This window comes from Rhagoletis zephyria, unplaced genomic scaffold (genome assembly GCF_001687245.7).
Source record: "Rhagoletis zephyria isolate East Lansing unplaced genomic scaffold, Rhagoletis_zephyria_1.1 Rzeph_scaffold_00043, whole genome shotgun sequence".
NCBI lineage: Eukaryota > Metazoa > Arthropoda > Insecta > Diptera > Tephritidae > Rhagoletis > Rhagoletis zephyria.
Genome location: NW_016157127.1, coordinates 10,471 through 35,582, shown reverse-complemented (window position 1 = coordinate 35,582; position 25,112 = coordinate 10,471). Strand labels below are relative to the sequence as shown.

The window sequence follows — 25,112 nt, the reverse complement described above, 5'->3', positions numbered from 1 at the left end:
GCGAAATTAACGTAAGCGACATATTTTTCGAAATTAGTTTTTATACCCGGGTGGGAAAACATATATTTAATACTTGCGCCGGGTATTTAATGTTCGGCTCCGCCCGAACTTAGACTTTCTTACTTGTTTGATGTAACATAACAGGTCAACTGTTAAAAAATTGTATCGCCAATCGTCATAGTCACAGAGATATACGACTTTCAATTTTATCGTAAGCGACATCTGCTGTTTTAAGTTACCGCAAAAATAACGTTAGCGACATGGAAGTTAGTAGTGACCTGTAAATGCTGACTGTAAATATATATTTTTATACATTTATTTATGTTTTTATATATGTCAATGTGTACAAAAAAGAAAATAAAATAAGTTTTTTCAAAGTTTTTTGGGGAAATTCAATTAACGTAAGCGCCAAATTTTTGCCTAGTTTGCCATGGTGACAGCGAAATTAACGTAAGCGCCAAATTCACTAATTTCGCTTACAAATTAAGTTAAATGAAGATAAAAATTATTCTATGACTTGTATTGAACCGGGCTTAGACTACATTTAGAATTTCAAAGATATTTTCTAAACGGATTAAGAAAAAAACAAAAAAACGTCTCTCCTGTAAAATTTGCTTTTTGGCGATTACGTTTTTTTCGCGGTTAGAGCTCGATAATGTTAGTGTTTGGCCGAGCTTCTCCTCCGACTTGTGGCGTGCGCCTTGATGTTGTCACACAAAGCGGAGGGACCTACAGTTTTACGCCGACTCCGAACGGCGATTGTATTTTTATGAGAAGCTGTTTTTCATGGCAGAAATACACTCGGAGGTTTGCCATTGCCTGCCGAAGGACGACCGCCGTTAAGAAAAAACCTCTTTTTATATATATATATATATTTTTTTTTTTGATGTTGCTTTGACCAGGGCTTGAGCCCAGGCGCAGCGGAGTGGAAGCGCGCACTGTGTACCACTACACCACAGGGGCCGACAATCCTGCTCCACAGCGCCGATATCCTCCTTAACAATGCAGAATTCTCTAAAGGAAACATTTAAGGACACGCCCTTACTCGCAAAATTGAGTATACGGGAATTTTTTTCTAATATTCGCAATGATTTTGTAATAAAATTTTTTTATTAAAATATGGCTTAGGTTTTAACAAACACCATATAAATCCAAGTTTCAAACTTTGTACGAAATTTATGAGTATTTGCAGTTTCATCAAAATTGCAAACTTTTTAATTAGTAATTAAAAAAAATCCAGTATAGGGTTTTATAGCCCATTCAAATTTAGTATAATAATGTACAAATTTTAAATTTCATTCAACAATTTTTATTGAGCTTGAGGCCGTTTTTTAATGAAAACTTATCGTGGAAAAGCAAAAATAATTTGAAAAAATGGTAGAAGTGATAGCTATTTCGGAAATCACCACATTTCCTCATCACACTTTCAGTAGGATTCGAACCGACGATCCCACTGACTCAGCCAGTTGCCTACGCACTGTGCTAAGTTCGCCTTGTTAATTCCTGTTGCTTATTTCCACTATTATTGTTACTTTTCCACAATAAGTTTTCATTAAAAACGGCCTCGAGCTCAATAAGAATTGTTGAATATAATTGTTATAAGGCCATAAAATAAAATTAAAAAAAAAAATAAATTTCTGTAGATTTTTGATCTTTTTTTGCTGACGGTGCTACCCATTTTCTGCCACCGGCAAAAACGGCTAAACTATTTCAGCAAAATTTCACATGTTGTATTTAAATAAATTATAAGTAGAAAGACTAGTTCTTGGAGAGAAGTTGCTAATTCAAGCTGGAAAAAATTTTGCCAGCAATATGATTGTGGCAAATGGTTGGATTTTTTGTGTACGATAATTTGAATAAACAGGTTCGTCAAATTTAAAAATTTATTTTGTGCGATTTTAAAAAGAAAAATTTAAGTAAATACTTGTTTACTTAATTAATTCTAATGATTTGAAACGTACTCGGAATGCCATCTCAACCAGAGTCGATATAGGAAACGCGACAGTTAGTACGGCAAAGAAATTGAAACGAATGTTGAAGAAAGTCGGACTAGCAAGAATCCTAGATCCTGTTTTTTGCTCCTCTTACAGAATTTTAAAATTCTATACAAATTTCTTATGTTTGAAATGCAACCGTGGACACTAGCCGGCAGGGAAACTTGCAAGTTCCCTCAAATTTGCGTTCGTGAAGAAATTTGCAAGTTTCTCTACTTGAGAGAGAATTTGAGAGCATTTTTTCTTACTAACTGATATTTTGTGTAATAATTTTCACTGCATTTTCGATGAACAAACCTATTGTCTAACTAGAGCGTTTTGCTTTGCATAGAAATTTGTGCTCTTTTACTTTCATTTTGACGCATTTCAGTGTTGGTTCTTTTAATTCAAGTTGGCCTTCGGTTTTTGGAATTTAAATAAGTTCTCAGGTAAAAAAGCTAGTTTAAATAATTCCATATGTGTACATAGTGCTTGAAAATATCCATTTTTCCCTTACCATAAAACTTTAAGCGTGGGCAACAATGATGTTTTGTAATTAAGGCAGAATTGAATATGCGCTATCTGGGAAGACAATACCTATAACATTTATCTTGGCACTATATCCAAACACAAACGCGTGTTGAGCAAACTATGAAACAATTTGTTATTTTCTAAGCTTACGAATAAAACTTCACACTTAAATTTAAGTCATTCATAACAAACATTTTATGAAGCAAATCCCCGTTACGGCCTTCTTTAGAAAAAATATATTATTTTAAAATAAAAATAACCGAAATCGGCCCGATTTTATATAACCCTGCCTCCGCGATAGTAGCCATTTCTAACAGATTTTGAATCGCTTAGTCAAAAATGAAAACATATATATTTGTATTTTAAGAAAACAAAAAGTGTGAAACCACGTATGTAAAGAATTTCATTATTTTACCTTGTGAAACTTATTAGGGCGGGCATATTCATAGTCGAAATAAAATCGACTCTAACGTTAGTTTTAGCTTTTGTAGGTGTTGCCAAGTTTTAACGTATTATTTTCGTTGTTATTTAATTTTGGTAATTTTTTTTTTTATAAAAATATAGTTAATTCTTTAACAAAACCCGTGTAAATCCAAGTTTCCATTTTTGTGCAATATTAAAAAAAAAAATTCGTACAAATTTCGAGGTTTTTTAAAAATACTAAAAAATTAGTCGTATTTTTTAGCCATTTGAAACTTGTACTTTATTCTACTACAACTGCGTACTCAGAACCTAATAAAATTCGAAATTTTAACGAAATTTTTTTGAATTTTTTTAAATTGCATAAATTTTTAAAGCAGTGTCACTCGATTGGTACATTTGTACAGATTAGTGCATTTTTATATTGGAGTATTGGTACAAAATAAAAAAATTGGGACACATTTTTTGTTTGTAGTCAAAAGATTTGTACAATACAGCAATGTTCTATTGAAAATTTTCAACAAATTAATTTTCGTGATTGGGATAAATTTGGGATTTGGATACGATTTACAGCAAATTTTGGCAAATACCCAATCGTGTGACACTTCCTTTAAACTTGTATTTATACGGATGTTGTTAAAGAATGAACTATAAAAAACTAACCAAAATTAAATAACAACAAAAAGAATATTTAAAACTTGTGAAAATTTGGTGCGGCAATAATTTTTTCGACCAATGTACATTAGACTGCATCGCCACAACAAAAGTTGCANACCACGTATGTAAAGAATTTCATTATTTTACCTTGTGAAACTTATTAGGGCGGGCATATTCATAGTCGAAATAAAATCGACTCTAACGTTAGTTTTAGCTTTTGTAGGTGTTGCCAAGTTTTAACGTATTATTTTCGTTGTTATTTAATTTTGGTAATTTTTTTTTTTATAAAAATATAGTTAATTCTTTAACAAAACCCGTGTAAATCCAAGTTTCCATTTTTGTGCAATATTAAAAAAAAAAATTCGTACAAATTTCGAGGTTTTTTAAAAATACTAAAAAATTAGTCGTATTTTTTAGCCATTTGAAACTTGTACTTTATTCTACTACAACTGCGTACTCAGAACCTAATCTAATTCGAAATTTTAACGAAATTTTTTTGAATTTTTTTAAATTGCATAAATTTTTAAAGCAGTGTCACTCGATTGGTGCATTTTTATATTGGAGTATTGGTACAAAATAAAAAAATTGGGACACATTTTTTTTTTGTAGTCAAAAGATTTGTACAATACAACAATGTTCTATTGAAAATTTTCAACAAATTAATTTTCGTGATTGGGATAAATTTGGGATTTGGATACGATTTACAGCAAATTTTGGCAAATACCCAATCGTGTGACACTTCCTTTAAACTTGTATTTATACGGATGTTGTTAAAGAATGAACTATAAAAAACTAACCAAAATTAAATAACAACAAAAAGAATATTTAAAACTTGTGAAAATTTGGTGCGGCAATAATTTTTTCGACCAATGTACATTAGACTGCATCGCCACAACAAAAGTTGCAGTTTTTCCGGCGGGATTACCAAACCTAGCATATTTTAAGACTTCTATCAAAATATTTTCCAAAAATATTAAGATTTTCGTGAGCAGGGCCGTTTCGAAAATACCTCTGAAAATGTAGTTTTTTGTGAATAAAAATAGTTTCTTAAGGAATTTTTTGGAAAAAATCTCCCCAGATGACAAAACAGTTTAAACTTAAATAATCTACGTAAAAATATTAAAAAATTTTATCAACGGAATCATAGTAATGATATTTTTGATGCTGTTTCTTAACTTTTTTCAAAGGTTTGTGTAAGAAAAACTTGAATAACTGCTCCAAAACTTTACCGATATAGGCTTATGAGGTATCAGTGGAGAGGTATTTTCGCACCCTTCTTTGCAAAAAAAAACTCATTCACGTCCCAAATTTTTCTTTATCAAATATCAACACATCTTAATTCAACATGGAATGACCCACGGANTCTTTAACAAAACCCGTGTAAATCCAAGTTTCCATTTTTGTGCAATATTAAAAAAAAAAATTCGTACAAATTTCGAGGTTTTTTAAAAATACTAAAAAATTAGTCGTATTTTTTAGCCATTTGAAACTTGTACTTTATTCTACTACAACTGCGTACTCAGAACCTAATCTAATTCGAAATTTTAACGAAATTTTTTTGAATTTTTTTAAATTGCATAAATTTTTAAAGCAGTGTCACTCGATTGGTGCATTTTTATATTGGAGTATTGGTACAAAATAAAAAAATTGGGACACATTTTTTTTTTGTAGTCAAAAGATTTGTACAATACAACAATGTTCTATTGAAAATTTTCAACAAATTAATTTTCGTGATTGGGATAAATTTGGGATTTGGATACGATTTACAGCAAATTTTGGCAAATACCCAATCGTGTGACACTTCCTTTAAACTTGTATTTATACGGATGTTGTTAAAGAATGAACTATAAAAAACTAACCAAAATTAAATAACAACAAAAAGAATATTTAAAACTTGTGAAAATTTGGTGCGGCAATAATTTTTTCGACCAATGTACATTAGACTGCATCGCCACAACAAAAGTTGCAGTTTTTCCGGCGGGATTACCAAACCTAGCATATTTTAAGACTTCTATCAAAATATTTTCCAAAAATATTAAGATTTTCGTGAGCAGGGCCGTTTCGAAAATACCTCTGAAAATGTAGTTTTTTGTGAATAAAAATAGTTTCTTAAGGAATTTTTTGGAAAAAATCTCCCCAGATGACAAAACAGTTTAAACTTAAATAATCTACGTAAAAATATTAAAAAATTTTATCAACGGAATCATAGTAATGATATTTTTGATGCTGTTTCTTAACTTTTTTCAAAGGTTTGTGTAAGAAAAACTTGAATAACTGCTCCAAAACTTTACCGATATAGGCTTATGAGGTATCAGTGGAGAGGTATTTTCGCACCCTTCTTTGCAAAAAAAAACTCATTCACGTCCCAAATTTTTCTTTATCAAATATCAACACATCTTAATTCAACATGGAATGACCCACGGATATCTTACCTTCCTCTTTCATACTTTGAATGAGCTTATTCGCAAAGAAATTAAAAGGGTGAGAAAATACCTTACCAATGATATCTCACAAGTCTACATTGGTGAGGTTTTGAGTCATTCAAGTTTTTCTTGAACCAGTCTGAAAAAAGTTCGAAAATAGCATCAAAAATCCCATTATTATGATTCCGTAGAAAATTTTTTTTAATATTTGTATGCAAACTTTTTAAGCGTAAACTGTTTAGTTATCTGAGGCAATTTTTTAAAAAAATATTAAAAAAAAAACTTTTTATTAATAAAAAACTCAATTTTTTGAGGTATTTCAAATCGGTCCAGCTCACGTAAACCTTAATATTTTTGCGAGGTATTTTGGTGGAAGGCTTAAAATATAATAGATTTTATTATTATTATTATTATTATGGGCCATATGCACCGCGACCTCTAAAGTGGTCTATTGTGCGTGGCACCCGGCCTATATGGGAAGGCTCTTAATGTAGCCTAGCACCTCCAAGGGCGTTTTGTTCCAAATTTCAAATGGATTAAGGGTAGCGCCACCAAAGTGGGCTAGTCTGCGCCTAGCGAGAGCATCACATTCACAGAGAATGTGTTCTGGCGTTTCTTCGTCCAGCTCACAGAAGCGACAGACGCTTGTTTCTGAAAGATTGATTTTACTGAGGTGGTAACGAAGAGAACAGTATCCCGTGTAGTACCCAGTGAGAGTTTTGAGGTCCTCTCTGCCTAAATTGATTAGTTTCTTTGAAACTGGACATTCCATCCAATGCCTGTTGAACATTTTGTCTACCCAGTTATTTATGGTCCCCTTTATATGTGCTTTGGTGAGCCCACAAAAGGGTTCCGGACCATAAAATACTGCGGCAGCTCCCTGTTTCGCTAGGCAGTCAGCCTCCTCATTGCCATCATGTCCCTCATGCCCTGGTACCCATCCTAATAAGACTGTATTCTTGTCACCAAGAGCATTTAGGACATTGCGGCAATCATGTACTAGCTGAGAACTTATTTTGTGGGACTTCAGGGCCAGTAGGGCTGCCTGACTGTCCGACATAATGCAGATATATTTCGATGACGTTCCCCTTCTAAGACATTCTCTGCCACAAATTTCTATTGCATGAATCTCCGCCTGAAAGATGGTGGGGTAGCTACCCATTGGTATCATTTTTTTAAAGTTCGGCCCAAAAATGCCAGCCCCCGTTCTACCATTTTTAAGCTTAGATCCATCAGTATACCAAACCTCCCCATTAGGTTTGGTGTATGGGTTCCCTGTATTCCAGAGAGCTCGATCTGCAATGTGTACCTCAAATTTCCTAGAGATTTCTAGTTTTGGAACCATTGCATCGCGCATTTGTAGTATGGGGTCATTAGCGAATTTCATTAGGACCTTCATGTGACCCGTCATATCTCCGATTTTCAGGTCGGAGGTGTTCAGGATTCTCAGTGCCGCTGTGGTAGCCTCCTTTTCTATTAAAATAGGAAAGGGAGGTATTCCAACCAGGGCGCTGAGTGCATCGGCCGGGCAGGTCTTCATAGCTCCTGTTATGCCAATGCAAACTATTCTGTGCAATTTACTTAGCTTAGTGCTTGCACCTCTTTGTGTAGCCTTAGTCCACCATGCTAAGGAAGCATAGGTTACTATTGGCTTAACGACAGTGTTGAATGACCAGTAGGTCATTTTGGGGGTAAGGCCCCATGTTTTACCAAAAAGTCGTGAACAGGCAAAGAAGGCCTTCATCGCCTTGTTGATAACAGTGTCCAAATGTGCATTCCAGTTAAGTGTTTTATCAAGAGTTACTCTCAGATATTTAGCTTCACTGGAAAATTCTATTTCTGTGCCGCTCAAAGTGTGTTTAGTAGTAGTAATTTCCTCCTTCGAGTGAATGGAACAATAATAGTCTTTGTAGGATTGATGGTTAGGCCTTTATCCTCACACCATTTGTGTGTGATGCGTAGGCCTTGTTGCATGCGGTTGGTGATAGTTTCGTCATGAAGCCCTGTTATGCAGATTACCAGATCATCTGCGTAGCCTTGCGTATTAAAGCCTTGGCTGTTCAGTGTGAAAAGAAGTTCGTCTACAACCATAGTCCACAAAAGGGGAGAGAGTACACCCCCCTGAGGGCATCCTCTTGTGGCTGTTATCGATTCTATCGTGCCTCCTAATTCCAACCTGATGTTTCGTGTTCTTAACATTGATAACACCCATTGATTTATGATTGGGCTTACACCCTTTCTTAACAAGGCATCTTTTATTGCCTTATATGATGTGTTATCAAAAGCCCCTGAAATATCAATAAAGGCGCAAAGGGCTATATTTTTTGACTCCAGAGCCTTCTCAATTTTTGAAGTAAGGCTATGAATGGCCGTCTCAGTGGATTTTCCTGGTTGATAGGCAAATTGGTTCTTATTCAGAGGTCGTTCCCTTAGGTTGACTTCTCTGATGTACCGATCCAGTATTTTCTCCATGCCTTTTAGAAGAAAGGAACTGAGGCTAATTGGTCGGTAGGATGACGGTAATTGTTCCGGCTTACCCATTTTGGGTAGAAACACGACCTTAACCTCAGACCATATGCTGGGAATGTGACCCAACAAGAGCGAGGCTCTATAGAGTTTAGAAAGGACCGGCGCTATGTGTCTAATTCCATGCTGCAGGAGACATGGATAGATTCCATCCGGTCCTGGTGATTTGTATGGGCTGAATGTTGATAAAGCCCATTGCACCCGCTCGACAGTGGACAGCTTCGTAGCAAGGCTTTGTTCTCTTCCAGAGGTGGATGTTGGAGCACCCAATTCTGGTCGACAGTAGCCTGATATACAGCGCGGGAAGTGAGTATCCAGCAAGAGTCTGCTGGTCTCACCCGGATGCTGAGTGTAGCTCCCATCTGGTCTCTTAAGGGTGCCAATTGTATTCCTGTAATCCCTTGTTAGAGCTTTTTGGAGGCGTACTGCCTCTGGAAGGCTATTTATTTCCTCACAGTAGTTTCGCCAGCTAGCTCGTTTGGATTTCCTTAGCTCCTTGTTGTAGGAAGTTAGCGCAAGTTTATACGGATTCCAATCGCCCGTATTTTTTGCTCTATTGAATAGTCTTCTGGCCTGGCATCTCATTTGCTCAAGCTTCTTACTCCACCAAGGCACATCTCGTTTGGATTTTACCTTTCCTTGGGGGCAACTGCTGTTGAAAGCTATTACAATATCTGAGTGAAGCTGTTCAGCTTCATTCTCAAGCTCCTGTTTGGTTGTAATGGGGTGTTTGTGGCTGTTTCCGCCCTCTTCTATAGTAAAGCGGAAGAGTTCCCAGTTCGTTTTCCTGGGATTTCTGAAAACTAGTTCGTGTTCAGGAAAGAGACCCATGTCGAATTCTATATGCATGTGGTCCGACATTGATACCTCCCCGGAGACACGCCAGTTTGTGACAAATGATGACATGTTTTGACTGCTGATCTAACTCTAATCCAAGACCTCCCCCCTTAAAGCATTTCTAAAAGTCGGTTCATTGCCACGATTTATAATATTTATATTATGACTACTAATAAACTCAAGGAGGTACTCACCCCTTTTGTTGATATCGGTGCTGCCCAAAACAGTGTTATGTGAATTGGCGTCACAGCAGAGGATCCAGGGTTTACCACTCTGCTGGCAGTGCTCAACGAAAGCCTTTACTTCTGCTGTTGGGGCCATCTCCTCCTCACCCGGAAAGTACGCTGAGGCAAGTACTGCCTCTTGTACACCCCTTGGAGTGGGAATTTCGGCCCAAACCGCAACCAGATCCGCCGTCATGAACTGTAATAGAGGAAGAAACGTTAGTTTTTTGCTTAATAGCATCGCCGCCCTTGGGCGAGGGCTGGGGGAATATATGATCTTACCATCATTGACGTTCAGACCTTTGACCTCACCGCGTAGTATCCAGGGTTCCTGGATGAAGGCTATACCTAGACCCTCGTTAGTGAACCTCCTGCAGAGAACAGCTGACGCTGCCTTGGCATGATGAAGATTCACTTGGAGGCATTTCAGATGCCTCGAGTTTGCGTTGGGCTTAGGGAGAGATGGCATTATTTGCGGTCTTTACGGCCGCGAGCAGCCACCTTCCTCCCCCTATTTCTACCCCGCAAGGTCTTCTCCTCGGCTGTCCAGTAGCCGCATTGGAACTGCCATGTAGTGGTGGCCTAATTATGTTCCGGGGGAGCTCAATGGGCCTGACATTTTGTTGGGCTCTGTCTAGCACCTGCTGCAGGGTCAGGACCGATGTTGCTGTGGGTCGCGGAGGCGATGTCACGCTGGCTTGAGCTACTGACAGCTCAGGCGGCGGCTTTGTCTTTTCCAGCTCCGGTGACTGCTGCTTCTGTGCTTGAAGGTCTGTTGAGAGCTGCCTCAGGGCGACGGTGACAGACTTCGAACAACAGGGTTGTTCGTCCGTGCCCGTTCCGTCGGTATCAGCGGCGTCCTTTGCTACCACTGGTACCAACGGCTTGGCTTTTTCCCTCAACTTGACCGTACCGTAGCCATAGTTGACAACATTTCCTCTCTGTTTGAGGATGTCTGCCAAGATCGGGTCTACCGCAATGGTGATTTCTACCACTGTGGACTTGCGCACCCGATTTAGAACTCACCAGTCCATTATTTTCAGGCCTTCATTCTGCCCCTGAAGAAGTAGTAGCGCGTCGTCATTCCTGGAGCTATCCAGCTCCGGGAAGAATCCCACCAAAATTATGCGGCGAGGCGTTTCTGTATCCGCTACCACCTTCATCTTTGCCCCTTTCCAGGGGGCAAGCTTCGGAACTGTAGCCCTTATCCACTCCGCAGTTACTGCGTCCCTGCAGATAATGGATAACCATCCCGGACGAAAAGTGCAGCCATCAAAAAAAGGCTTTACAGCGCTATCTTTGTTGCTTCTTATCGCCCTAAGGATGGCATTCTGAATGGCCCTCAGTTCGTCCGTCGACCAGACCGTAGCCGGATAGTCCTCGGGGACTATACCTAGCTTCACCTCACACAGTGCGTCCCTAAAGGATGCTGGTTTCACGGCCTTTCCGGCGTCTTCGCGAGGCAGGCTTGCCTCGGCCGAGGGCATTGTTACTGCCCCAGCCGGCTCAGCTCTCGCTGCATAAATTTGGAGACCTTCTTTGGGGCTTGCTCCTGTGGAGTGGAGCTCTTTGATCGGGTTCTTTTAGCCGATCTCTCCTTTTGAGGGGGCCCAATGGGCTCTTTCGCTAATTCCCTAGCCTCCTCATAGCTCATACCCTTCTCCATATAGCGCTTGAGGCGTTTCCGACCGGCTCCACTAAGCCGATCTCGCTCTCGAGTTTGGACGAGAGTATCATTACCTGTCGGAGAGGCAAGCAGCTTCTGCTCATCCTCCGGCGAGATATCAGAAAGCGTTTTGACGGGACTCGCATCCCGTCTAGCGCTGGTGTCGACCATCTCAACGTCATACTGGGGACTATGCGCCCCCGGTAGTTCTGTCGGGACAGTCCCCGTTTCGGCGGCTGCCGAAAGGCCATGCCCGGCCTCCTCTGCGAGCTGTTCAGCTCCATCTGTTTTTTTTATTATTGTTTTTTGTTTTACGTTTTCCATAGTGTTCCCACGAGTATGGGGGATAGTAGTACCGCTGGGACATAGCCCCCACTATCCCGAGCGGGGCTTCTTACAACCAGAGGTCGCCAGGTATCTGGAGACCACCGTTATAAGACACACTAACGTAGTGCCATTCATCCCACAAGCACGGTACGGATGACACTCGGAATTACGGGTTTTATCGAGTTGTCCTCTCTAGATCCGCCATATTCAGTAAAAGCAGGGGCACCTCTCGCAGGGTATGACTCTTCGCCACGTATGGTCGGTCTTGAGCCAACTGCTCCTGACTCAGAGCATTGCACCACGTATGGAACAATACCAAGAGCCTTGACCCCCTAATAGATTTTATAATTCCAGTGGGAAACAGTACCGAGTTTTCTTTTGTATGGGCAGTGATGCAGTCTACTGTACATAAGTTGACTATGATTACTGGGCCGTGCTATCATAGTAGCACAGTGCCACTAAGTGCATTTTAAAATTTTCAGGCAATAGTTTCATGCGATTATCGATCATATTTTTTGTTGTTAGTGTGAAATATTTTATTTTTATCAGTTTTCTTTTAATCAAAATATGTTGAAATAAAAGTGAAAACAAAAAAAAATATTTTGCCATATTGTACCGAAATAAGTGTGGTATCCCCGCATTTTGAAAAAGCCAGAATGAAGCATCATCTGTTTAAAAAATTAAAGGGAGAAGTATACATGCCTTCCATGAATCAATAATACAAGGTTGTGTAATTTGTGACACTCCTTTATCTAGATTCGTATTTTGGAAGTAGGGGAAAGGGAAGAATGTGATCGCAGTGTGCGAAAACGGTAGTAGAATGGTACTACAAAAAGTACGCAAAGTATACAATTAGAAGTAAAATGTGTATTATTAATTCTATGCGAATTCGCAATATATTTGGTGTCTTAATGGAAATACTAAACAATACATAAAAGTATGCATTTTTGATTTAAGTTATTCGTCATTTCCGGGAGCAAACCTACAATACCGACCGTTCAGTTATGCAAAAACGAAAAATGCAGATCAACAGAACTTTTTATGCTCATTTTAACCATGCCAAAATGATTTGGCGCAAGTAAAAAATGAAGAGGTTCTAGAAGGTTAAAGTTCAATTTTTAGATATTTTAAATATTCATGAACTTTATAACCGAATAAAAAGCTAATGACGTCACCATAAAGGTAATTAATTTGTTCTTCAGCTGATGTACATAATTTATAGCTTTTTGTGTTTTTAAACCAAAACCACTAAAAAACGAACAAATATTATTTTTTCATGAAATAACCTTTTTTGAAAAAAACTGCATAATTAATGGTAACGAATTTTATATTATTTAGAAAGTGCAAGNAAACTGCATAATTAATGGTAAAGAATTTTATATTATTTAGAAAGTACAAGTTATTATCTTTAATTCGATATTACATATTTTATCATGATCTACTTTTGGGTTTCAACAATTTAGTGATAATAAAAAATACAAATAAACCTCTTATATCTTCTTTTTTTTTACCTGCGCCAAATAAATTTGGTATCGTTGAAATCAGCGTAAAAAGTTCTATAAATCGGCATTTTCGGTTATTTTATAGCTAAACGGTCGCTATTCTACACTTGTTCAAGAAAATTACGCAAACGAAGCTGACGCCAACGAATATTTAGTATGAAAAAATTTTTGGGTTTACTACTAATATCACTAGAAACTATAGAGTAAGCAACATTCTGCACAAGTAAAGGAGCCGATTTTATGTGTGGGAGCGAGAAGACTGTTTTATTACAAAACCTTTCTATTATTGAATCATGCATACCTTCTATAATTTTGTCTTATATGTATATTTGGCAAGTTTTTTTTTTGTAAACACATTTTCAATTCATTGCCAGCTTGGCAAATATAAGCTTATTTTTACTTGAATGTGATATAAAGCTCATTAAAATGTTGTGTAATATCTTTTTATCATAGTGCTTTTTATTTTTATTGTCCACCATCTAGTACAAAAGATTTTTTTTTTTAAATTGTTTGTTTATTGCTTTTAATTTTTAGAATTCCTACTTTTGACATATATGTGAATGGCGGAGTTGCCGCTTTCCTCCTTTTCGGTGGATTTTATGTTAAAAGGGCATCAAAATGGGAAAAAACCTCCTTGGTATCTCTGCATCTGTTAAACTTTTTATGGGAAGATGTATGAAAATCCAACTTGCTATAATTTCATATGCTTAACAGTATCACAACAGTATGTTTACAGTATCTCCCCATAATTTTCCATATGAAAAAATTTATTATATGCTTCATACCATGCAAATGCACCATAACTCGTGTAAATGCTAGAAATGAATGTCGCATGCAGAGTTCTAATACGTATACAACTACATAGTATAATGAAGTATTTGGTGATTAAGGGTTGAACTAAAATTTATTTTCAGGGGAATACGTACACACATTCGCATGCATTTCGACAAGAAAGCCACCGACCTTAATGAGGAGCATTACATGTCTTGCATACTGGAAGATGAGGTGACGGAAATACCCAGCATTGCATCTGCACTAACTCAAGACCAATTAGCACAGCAAATAGCTGTCGCACAACAACAGCAATTGCAACTTCAGGCACAGCAACAACAACAGCAAATATATAACTGCGATTTGTGCAATTACTCCTCCTCCTATAAATGCAATGTGGTAAGTAAAATAAAAAAAGGAAAAATAGCGAAATCTAGAAATTTTATATTCTCCTCCATTTAGCTGCGCCATATGAAACTTGTGCATCCTCATATCAATATAAACTCACCCTCAATATCACCCGAAGGTAATGACATAGATACTAACGATTCAGCAACTTTAAACGGCGAGAATAGGTAAGTAACATTATACATAAGCATATACACCTTTATTGCAATTCAATTTTATTAATTATGTCCCAGTGTTCGACGTAACAACTCCTTTCTAGGTGCAGGTAGTCCATTCCGACATTTATTTTATGTTTTGTACATTGTCCCCGAAAAAACCTTTTTAACATATAAATGAATTATCTCGGTAGTAATAAGATATATTTCACAAAATTATTTGTAATGCCGCATCATGACGCATTCAAAAATAAGAGATTCTCCTCCAGATACCCATCCTTGTTCCAAAAAATTTAGGTAGATGTACCTACAAATGTACCTTTAAAATTAACTAATTTTTATTTCAAAAATCAACTGACAAATTCGGCCAAACACATTTATGCATAGGTACTTCATTTTTATATAGCATTTAAAGTTTAAATTAAACTTTTTTAAATTAAAAAAAAAACCTTTTTCAAATTAAATGAAACCTTTTTCAGGTTAAGCGAAACCATTTTCAAATTAAATGAAACCCTTTTAAGATAGAGCGAAACCTTTTTCAAATTAAATGAAACCTTTTTCAGATTTAATGAAACTTTATTCAACATAAATAAATTTAAAATAGGCTAGGAACGAAGGGTATTGTGTATTCAGCGGCTAATAGGTACCAACTATTAAAAAAAATGCGAGAGTCATTTAAAGTAACGATTCAAGCACAAATGAACTCTGTGAAGGGAAACCAGTAAATATACATACATATGTATAAAACAAAGTTAAACATTCTAAAAATAGAATTATTAACAAAAACCAACAACCACATGATCAAGTGTAAATTGCAGCGGAATAGCTGCGCTTGATTGTGTTGGCTTAACAAATGAAAACGTGGGAAAAATAAAATAACAAAAACAAATATGTAAGTTTATCTCATTATGTCTAACTGAACATTCTACCGAAGATGTTTAAAATAGGGGTAAAACAACCCCGGCTTACCATATAGCGGTAGTTTTCGGAAAGGTGGAAAACATATATAAAAAAAATTTGCATCGATAACTTAAAGTGCTAGAGGCGTCGCACTATAGGCAAAACACGAGTTTTTTTTCAAAATCGTAGATCTTCGCTTAGAAAAGAGATAATGGAATGAAAATTTTTTTATCGTGAAGATAAATGATCATATAATATAGGAAGTTACAACAACAATAACTTAACCCTCAAAATACCGTTCAAAATGTCACTTTTTTTAATTTTGGATTTTGGCTCCCATTCCACTAGAAAACACTATATTTAATACACCATTAGCACTGTTTCTGAAAGATTTCTCTTCATTTTATCTTAAGACTCGATTCTTGGGACATTGGATGCTGTACCCGAGTGGCCAGATTGGAAAAAGAAAAGCTACCTTTAAACTCTAATAACTCGTAAACTATCAGCTTTCATAAAAAAATTTATATAACAAAAATGGTTATACTGGTCGATATCTTTACGAAAGTGCAGCACTTAACCCTTTAATGCAGAGTCTGTCATATATGAAACGCTTTTTAACCCTTTCAAGGCAGAGGCGAAATGGTTCTCAATATGTTTTCAACGTACTTTTCATTTATTTTTATTTTTTATTTATCTTTATTTTTATTTTTAATATTTTTATTTTTATTTTTTTATTTTATTTTTTTTTTATTTATTTATTTTTTATTATTATTTTACTATGGAAAAATCTTCTACGATTAATATCTACGTTAACATGAGAAAAAGCACGTTCAAAAGCATATTGAGAACCTTTTTCCTCTGCCTTGAAAGGGTTAAAAAGCGTTTCATATATGACAGACTCTGCATTAAAGGGTTAAATGCTGCATTCCATTATCTCTTTTCTAAGCGAAGATCTACGATTTTGAAAAAAAACTCGTGTTTTGCCTATAGTGCGTCGCCTGTGGGCATTCTTTCATATATGAAAGTATGTGCCATTTCTACCGTTATATATTTTTTGTCTACTCGGTTATTCCCTGGGGAATTCATGTTTAATTTAAATTTAAAAAATTAAATTACTACACCATTTTAATTAATTGGTGTGTAGTCCAGTTTTGTTTTGTAGAAGTTTCGTTAGTATACACTTCAGTTTTTACACATTGAATATATCTGCATATTTATATATTTACGCGTATCTATTTACATTTATTTATGTACAAGTCTACAAAATCTTATTACTTATAAAGCGATTTTTAATCTTCGTTGCTTAACACACATTTTTTCAATTACTTATTGTGTTGTAATCGGCACATCTTTATGTACCGCTAACATCGTTAAACCATTCAGCCGCTCCTTAATTGTATAAAAAAAGGGACAAATAACATAGCATATTCAACAATTGAGTAGTCCACTTGCAAAGTGCGCTATGTAAGATTTTTAGTTTTTGGTGGATTTCATGTCCACTAACAGCAGAGTGAAATATTTTTCTATATTCTGAAAAAAATAGCATGAAATGTTAACTACTCTTGCAAAAGTCGCTATAATACTTATTTATACACTTTCAAATGTCTCCTCTTCGTATGAACTTAGAAAACTGTAAGAAAACGTGGTAGTTTCGGTGCCTAGTGGAAGAGGTCGCAATAAGAAGCAAACCAATCTTCCTAGAGGAGAGAACGCGAAAAGCTAAAAATAAAGCTAGCTATGTAAAAGTTACTGTTTCAAAACTTGCAATATTAAATTCTTAAATATAAAATTTGCAAATCTACCATACTGCTATTCTATTTTTTTAATGGTATTAGGCTCTTATTTATCCAAATTTTCAGGTAATAAAAAAAGATACAGGTCGGATGTTACTTGTTGTCGTAGACGTTTTTTTTTTTTAATTTATGGTTTACTTTTATAAAATCACATAACGCTGTTTGCAAGTGGACTACTCATATATTCATTAAAAGATAATTTGTCATCCGTCTGAAATACAAAAAATTTTAAATCAGAAGGTTAAAATAGTATTGTGTTATTAATTCAAAAGTAAATAATTGTAGTGCAATGACAATCTATCCCCCCATACCCCCCCCCCCCTGGCTACGCCACTGATGACACTTCTTTTGAAACCCACATATAATAAAAGTTCAAAAATTTGATTCAACTTCTTCCTCTCTTTTTCTAAAACAAAATAAGAACAAAAAAAAAGTATATAACAAATGACTACATAAGTGACCATCAAATCAGAAATTTTACCTTATGTGGTCCATAATACCCTTCGCCCCCCTATTTAGTTATAGTTTTGCAAAATAATTCAATGAATATCATCACGCATGTGCAGGCCTGGGCAAAGAACGAGCACACAATGGGCTAGCTTTTCTCAATATTCATCGCAATCTGGATGTTAATGTTGACTCGGTATTAAAATAATTTTTGTCTATATCTCGGTGAAATATATGTGACTTTTCCTTTTTGAGTTGTGGTGAATTATATCCACAATTATATACAATATGATGAATACTCTAAATAAAACAATGATATTCTTGGTTGTTACGAATGACTTTACATAAACCGCAACAAACACTGCATCAGTAGTTACTACGTTTATACGCATGCATAAGTCGCTTTAATTCATTTCGCCGCGATTCAAGACATATGTATAAACTGAATTTCAATTCGCTTTGAAAGAGCGAAGTGTTTTGGCTCACACTCCATTTCAAATCGGTAGTTTATTTAACTGTTGATTATATAGAAAAACGTTATATGAACAGATAAAAGATGATTAATTATACAAGTACGTACATTATTTAACGTATAAATGCTATCACTCACACAAGCTTAAATGAAAATAGCTATTTACTCAACGCTTAAAGGTGACAAAAAAATCGATAGCGACTGTCAAAATTGGAAAGACCAATTTTTTTCTATTTGGAACTTAAAAACAAGAGGTTAGAGGATATTGTGCCAAAATTTCACTGCAATCGCGGGCCAAGAATATATAAATAATTGCAATTGTTTAAATTATTGTTAATAAAGAATTAATTGTTTTGCAAATTTTATTCTGCAAATCTTTCTATTGTAAAGGGAAAAGCTTCAGCAGCTCTCAAAAAATTGCATCAAATTTCATCAAATGGGTCGCGAGTTACGCTTTTTCTCTCAAAAACTGCAATATTCTTATAATACCAAAAAAAAACAAAAACGAAGTGCAATTTCGAAAAACCGTCCAAATTGTATTATACCCGAGCGCACTTGTGCACAAGGGTATATTAATTTTGTTCACATAACGGTTGTTTGTAACAGCCAAAACTAATCGAGATAGATATAGACAAATGTATACATAAATGATCAGAATGAAAAGAGAAATCGATTAAGCGGTGTCTGTCTGTCCGTCCGTCTGTCCGTCTGTCCGTCCGTCCGTGTACACGATAACTCGAGCAAAAATTGAGATATCTCAACGAAATTTTTTATGTAGGTTTCCATTTATCCAAGGTAGGTTGGTATTGAAAATGGGCGAAATCGGACTGTAACCACGGCCACTTCCCATATAACGGTAATTTTCAGAAAGACTTATGGTTACATGTATATATCTTCGTAACCGCTGCACCAATTTCTTCCAAACTTTGCACAGTTATACCCAACATACCAAACGGCCGAGAATTTTTAAAATCGGACAATAACCACGCCCACATCCCATATAATGGTAATTTAGAGAAATACAAGATCTGCGATAAATCAGTAAATATTAAAGCTAATTTATTCAAAATTGATGCTTGCAACAATTCTTAACTAAGAAATACGTTTGTAATAAAATTTTGGGAAATGGGCGTGGCACCGCCCACTTATGATCACATATATGTATCTCGGAAACCGTTCCACCAATTTGTATTTGTGCTTGCCACATAAAAGCAAAACGTTGAAAATCATTGAAAGCGGACTAAAATTGAGGCCGCTTTTCATATAACGGTAAATTTCAGAACTGCTTGAAACTTCAAAATTTCGAAATCTAAGGACTCTAGTTTACTCAAAATTGATACGCCCCGGCTTACCATGTAGCGGTAGCTTTCGGTAAGGTGAAAAACATATATTTAATACGTGCGCTGGGTATTTAATGTTCGGCTCCGCCCGAACTTAGAATTTCTTACTTGTTTTGTTCTATAATTATATGCATATTCCCACAATTGTCTTCACTTTCCAGAAAATCAATGGAAATTCATTGACACAGTTGGCGTGGTTTGACTCATAGGTGATATTATATCTTAGGATATTTTGAGTAATTAGAGATGAAGTTTCTACGCACTTCTACGGTGCGCTACGTACCCGTTCGTGGGAAGCCGCGCTCTAACATTTATTATTTCTCTTCCAGCCATAACAGTTCAAGAACAACAGTAACGGAAATTATTTTCAAATAACCCTTTCCCACTAAACGAGAGAACACATCTACAAAAGATAAATCACCGGTTCCCTTTTGTCAGTTATTTTTTCTCCTAAATAGGAAGACTTATTTTGGGACACTTTCAAAGTGAAGAGGGTTATTTTCGATCTCTGGTTGGCACATTGAAACGTCTGGCGTGTTCTTCCACAAGTGTCTTATCGCCCCTGACTACAATTCTATGATTATTAGATGGTGGTCTATTGCGGCTTTATGTAAACAATGAAATCAATTTGTGGTGTTGATGAAAAAAGTTTGCAATAGTTCCACAATTGGCCTTATCCCCCATGAAATAAATCTGGAGGAGTGCATACGACGCACTAGAGCATACTTGAATTTTTTTGGTTTTAAAATCGTATATAACGAGGAAAAATACAGACAACGCAAACAATATCAAAGGAACATCATGACAACGGGATTTTTTTTTTTAATTGTAGTGAATTGAATGTAGCTTTCGGTAAGATTTATAAGGACACCATCAACCCCTAAATCATGGGTTAAAACAAGGGGTGAGTAGCTAACATAAAATATATACCGACTAAATTTTTCGTAGATTTATTTTCTTCTGTAAGTAATATTCTCGTATATCTCAAATATGAACCAAATCCAACCACAAATGTTCTAAATATCTCTACTCCGTAGTTATGGTTCGATTGTTGTTCATATTTGGAATATACCCTACAAGAATTGGGTGATGAAAACTAACACATTCACTTTTTTCTTACTGACAGATTTGCACACCTTTCTAATATTTTTGGGTTGATTAAAAAGAGACCATTGTTACAACAAGGTAGTGTTTGTGCAAGAGTGAAACAACTTACATTCGCCAGAGAAAGAAAGAAATTTTAAAAGAAATCAAAGAAAAGTAAGCTGAAAAGCGCGCACATGGCTATAACCAAAATATTAAAAAGTATAATTGAGCAGAAGCGGAATTAATTAAAAATAAGCGAAATGAAAACAAGGCACTTGCAAAATTGCTATCAATAGCGTAAAATTTTTTGGCAGGGGTAAGTTTTTAATTATTTTTTTTTAAGTTTGAAGTCGAAATTATGGTTTTGTATTTTAAGCTAACGATAATAGAGTACTTTAATATATTTGACTGGGGATCCCATGCGACTAATTGTGTGATTTTCTTAATGCGCCTAATTAAGAGTTAAAGGCGCCGAAAAACGCGTTCTTGGACATTTTCGGGCCTCTGTGTCGAAGGATATGAAAGCCTAAACACTGCCTTTTAATAATAATAGATTGGCGCTTACACATATGTTCGTGTTTGGCCGAGCTTCTCCTCCGATTTGTGGCGTGCGCCTTGATGTTGTCACACAAAGAGGAGCGACCTACAGTTTTACGCCGACTCCGAACGGCGATTGTATTTTAATGAGAAGCTGTTTTTCATGGCAAAAATACACTCGGAGGTTTGCCATTGCTTGCCGAGGCAAATCCTACAAAATCGGCTGTAATATTTTAGTCAACATAATATTGCTTAAATTTTGTTGGCCTGTGTAATTAATTATAATTAAAAATATTCATGATTAATTGCCATAAAAAAATTAATCAAAAATAACTAAAGAATCAAATTGTATCAAATAATTTTTTTTTATTATTTGATTATTTTTAATTGTTTGATTCTTCTTCTTCTTCTTATTTGGCGCCACAACCTTTTGTCGGTTTCGGTATTTGCTGCTGCCAAAAGGGAGTAGAAAATCTACTCTCTGTATACTTGTAGTACTTGCGTATTAAATTTCAATTCTGGTTGTTAGCCACTAGTTGATATCGTTTGCGGCGCTGGTCAGTGAAATTGAAAGAGTAAAAATAGAATATGGAAATTGACGATGTAAGGAAATGTTTACGGCCTTATTTATAAAAAATAACGTAGATTTAGACAGTTGTTTAATGTGACATTTTCATAAAACTTTTGTATTCAAGCAGCTTTTTAAATCTGTGTATGTACTTATATTTTTTGAAAGTATTATTTCTCGTTTCTAATTTTCTATAAAACTATTTGCAGTCATTAACCAACAAATAAGTTGTCAAAAACAACAACTTAAGCAATGCTGCTATACGAAATAAAATTATTAGTGGCAAATCAAAATTTTGAAAAGTGCCGATTTTCACATTCGATAGTTGGACATGGTAGCGACGAGATGTACGAGCATTTTTTTCTTAAGAGCTGCATACTGATTTAAGAAATTTTTTATAGAAGAAAATTTATTTTCCATTTATTGTGCGTAATTTTATATGAATTTTTAGTTTTTCTTGAGAGCCTTTACAAATAAAAAAAATTTCGGAATATGTAAATACATATGTACATACATACGCAGCCATATAACTTGATTTCAAGAGAAACGAATTTTCATTTGGGCACGTTCAGAAGGCGCAACAGCTCAGTAACTGGTGCGATTGCACCTTCCGAACGCGTTGTTGCCTACTTCTGATAAACTGAATAGTTGCGTGTTAGATGATCGTAATATTTTTCTGATCATTTGAGACAACATGTTGGTGTGTACCTTTGAGAGTTGAATTTGACAGCTAATGTATGAAGTCGTTCAGAAGACGCATAACGATCACTAATTTTTTGTTAGCAACGGTTGCGCTCAACTGCTGCGCCTTCTGAACCTACCTAGAGTCCGACCGAAACTGCATACCAAAATTCGATTAAAAAGTTTGAAATTTTGGTGAAATAAGCAGAATTTTTCTAATTTTTGTACAAAGTTTGAAATCTGAATTTATATGGTGTTTGTTGTATACCAGCTAGACTTTTATAAAAAAAAATAATAAACATTAAATAAAAAAAACAAAATCGGTCAAAATATCGCAATTCTTTTATTTTGTGGACCACTATATGTATGTATATACATACCTAGCATATAAGTTCTTATGCATTGAGTGCAAAAGAGTGTATTTTAGTACAAAACGAAATGAAATTTTATGTTCCTAAATATTTTTTGCTTAGCACCATAAAAAAAAAGTGTTTTATGTAATATACATAAATGTGATATATGTACATATATTTTTATACATACATATGTATGTATGTACATACATGTGTATGTAATGTTGCATAACAAGCCAATTAATTCAATTATTTCTTTTCTTTTGTTTTTTTTTTAACTCCGTGAAATGAACTGATTTTATGAATTAATACATTTATTTGTAACTTTTTATGGAATCGGCATCGGCATCACCATCGGCATCGGCCGATTCTTTCCCCATAAGCCGATTAATCGGCATCGGCATCGGTACCTGAAAAAAATTGGAATCGGTCGGACTCTAAACCTACCCATTGATAGCTTTTTTTTTGATAACACTGTGCGACAGCTCAAATCAAAAAACTTGATCCGATTTTTTAAATCGAAACTACATATTTACATACATATGTACATACGTACATGCATACATAAATATATTTAATATAAAATTGAAATTTTCACATCAAATTGCGCTATCTTCAAACCCATGGTTTCAATAGTACGCATACCCTGTAAGGAAAACACGAACTAGTGAACCAGATTTCTAGTTAAGTACTAGTTCTTTTTCGCCAAAAACGAACCAGTCCGATAGTAACTAGTTCCGCACCAGGCCAAAAGCAGTGAAATGTGGTACTTTCACTAAACTATTTTATTTTAAATTTTAAAAGCAGGGAAGGTAACCATTATGAGTAAAATAATTTAAATCAGCATTTAATCATTATTTTATGAATTATTATTGATTTTATTTTTTCGCTCAAACGGAAATAATTATTATTTGATTTTTATTTTTGGGATTACAAATAATGACTATTTTATGATTTTATTTTTTAGCGCAAAGATTATCATTAATTTTGAGTTTTATTTTTCCACTTAAAAATAATGATAATTTATAAAATTGAAAAGGCCATACAGACGCAACCTACTGAAATTTTGACCTGAAAAGTTTGGGTCTTATTCCTTTTATAAGGGTGCGGCTACCTCTCAAAAGGATACGTTTGTACTCACGCTGGTATAGTTTTTAAGAATCATTATGCTTAGTGATTCCATAAACAAAGGCCAAAATCCTGAAGAATTGAGAAAGGCAATGCAGTTGCAGAAAAAGGGGCATTTAAAAAAAAAAATTGTCAAAATAATTACCACTTTCTCACTAAATTTATTTAAAAATTCAAGCCACCAGAGCTACCTTTTTTTTAAGAATAAACAAATTAATTTTTTTTTTATGTAATCCAGCACAGCTACCTTAATACAGTCAGTCAATAAAGTTTAGGTACAACGAATTTTTCAGAATACGGGCAACTATTTTTTAAATATTTTAGTTTTCGGTAATTTTTTATAAAAATATGGTCAATTCAACAAAAAGATCCCAAAAATCAGAGTTCCAAGCCTTGTGCAAAATTTAAGAAAATTCTGTAAAATTTCATTAAAATAATTCACTTTCTATTTACGCTATCTAGAAAAAAGTTGAGTTTGCAGTTTTTTAGCCCATTCAATTTTAGTATAAATGACGTGCAAGTATGAGGAAGCTAGGACTTACCAAACAACAAAAAAGAAAAAATTGCTAAATATTAATGGTAAGTGCTAGCTACCTCAAACGTGCACTTTGTTATACTAAAATTTAAAGNAGTATAAATGACGTGCAAGTATGAGGAAGCTAGGACTTACCAAACAACAAAAAAGAAAAAATTGCTAAATATTAATGGTAAGTGCTAGCTACCTCAAACGTGCACTTTGTTATACTAATATTGAATGGGCCAAAAAACTGCGTACTTAACTTTTTTTCTAAAGAGCGTAAATTGCAATATTTGGATGGAAATTTGCAGTTTTCTTTAATTTTGTATAAGGTTTGGAACTCTGATTGTTGGGGTTTTTGCTGTAGAATTAGCCATATTTTTATAAAAAATTAGGGGAAAATAAAATATTTGAAAAATAGTTGCCGGTATTGTAAAATCTTCGCTGTACCTAAACTTTATTGACTGACTGTATATCTTATTTAAGTTAAGTACGACAAAAACTTTCGAAGTACTTCATATACATATAAGCTTAAAAGGAACTGAATTTACTTAAAAATCAATATGCTTAAATTTAGACAAAAGGCAACCAATTTTTTTTTACTTTTAAGCAGAACGCACTTTTGTTTTTTACATACTACTTAAGTTTAATACTACTACTACTACTAATTTGGTTTATAAATTTTTAATAAATGCGTTTAAATATTTGTGATGGTATTGTCCTTCCTTCAACCGATCGTATTTAATATAAAAGGGAAATGTTTCGACAAGCATGATTAGAAATGTAGATCTAAGGTGACGAATTTATAACAGGTTGGGAACTATAACAAATGGATGCAGATCGAACTAGATATCATCTGTCGAATTAGGA

The 25,112-nt window shown here is 35.0% G+C and overlaps 1 protein-coding gene across 1 annotated transcript in view; it reads left to right on the top strand.

The window, feature by feature from the left end:
- LOC108367308 (Zinc finger protein ush) overlaps positions 1 to 20,472 on the top strand; it is a 628,184-nt gene extending 607,712 nt beyond the window's left edge. The window contains exons 10-13 of the mRNA XM_017621901.1: positions 14,001 to 14,256; positions 14,320 to 14,432; positions 14,499 to 14,568; positions 20,410 to 20,472. Of these exons, the coding sequence (XP_017477390.1) occupies positions 14,001 to 14,256; positions 14,320 to 14,432; positions 14,499 to 14,568; positions 20,410 to 20,472 (502 nt within the window). The remainder of the gene's footprint in view (positions 1 to 14,000; positions 14,257 to 14,319; positions 14,433 to 14,498; positions 14,569 to 20,409) is intronic.
- Positions 20,473 to 25,112: the final 4,640 nt, after the last annotated feature.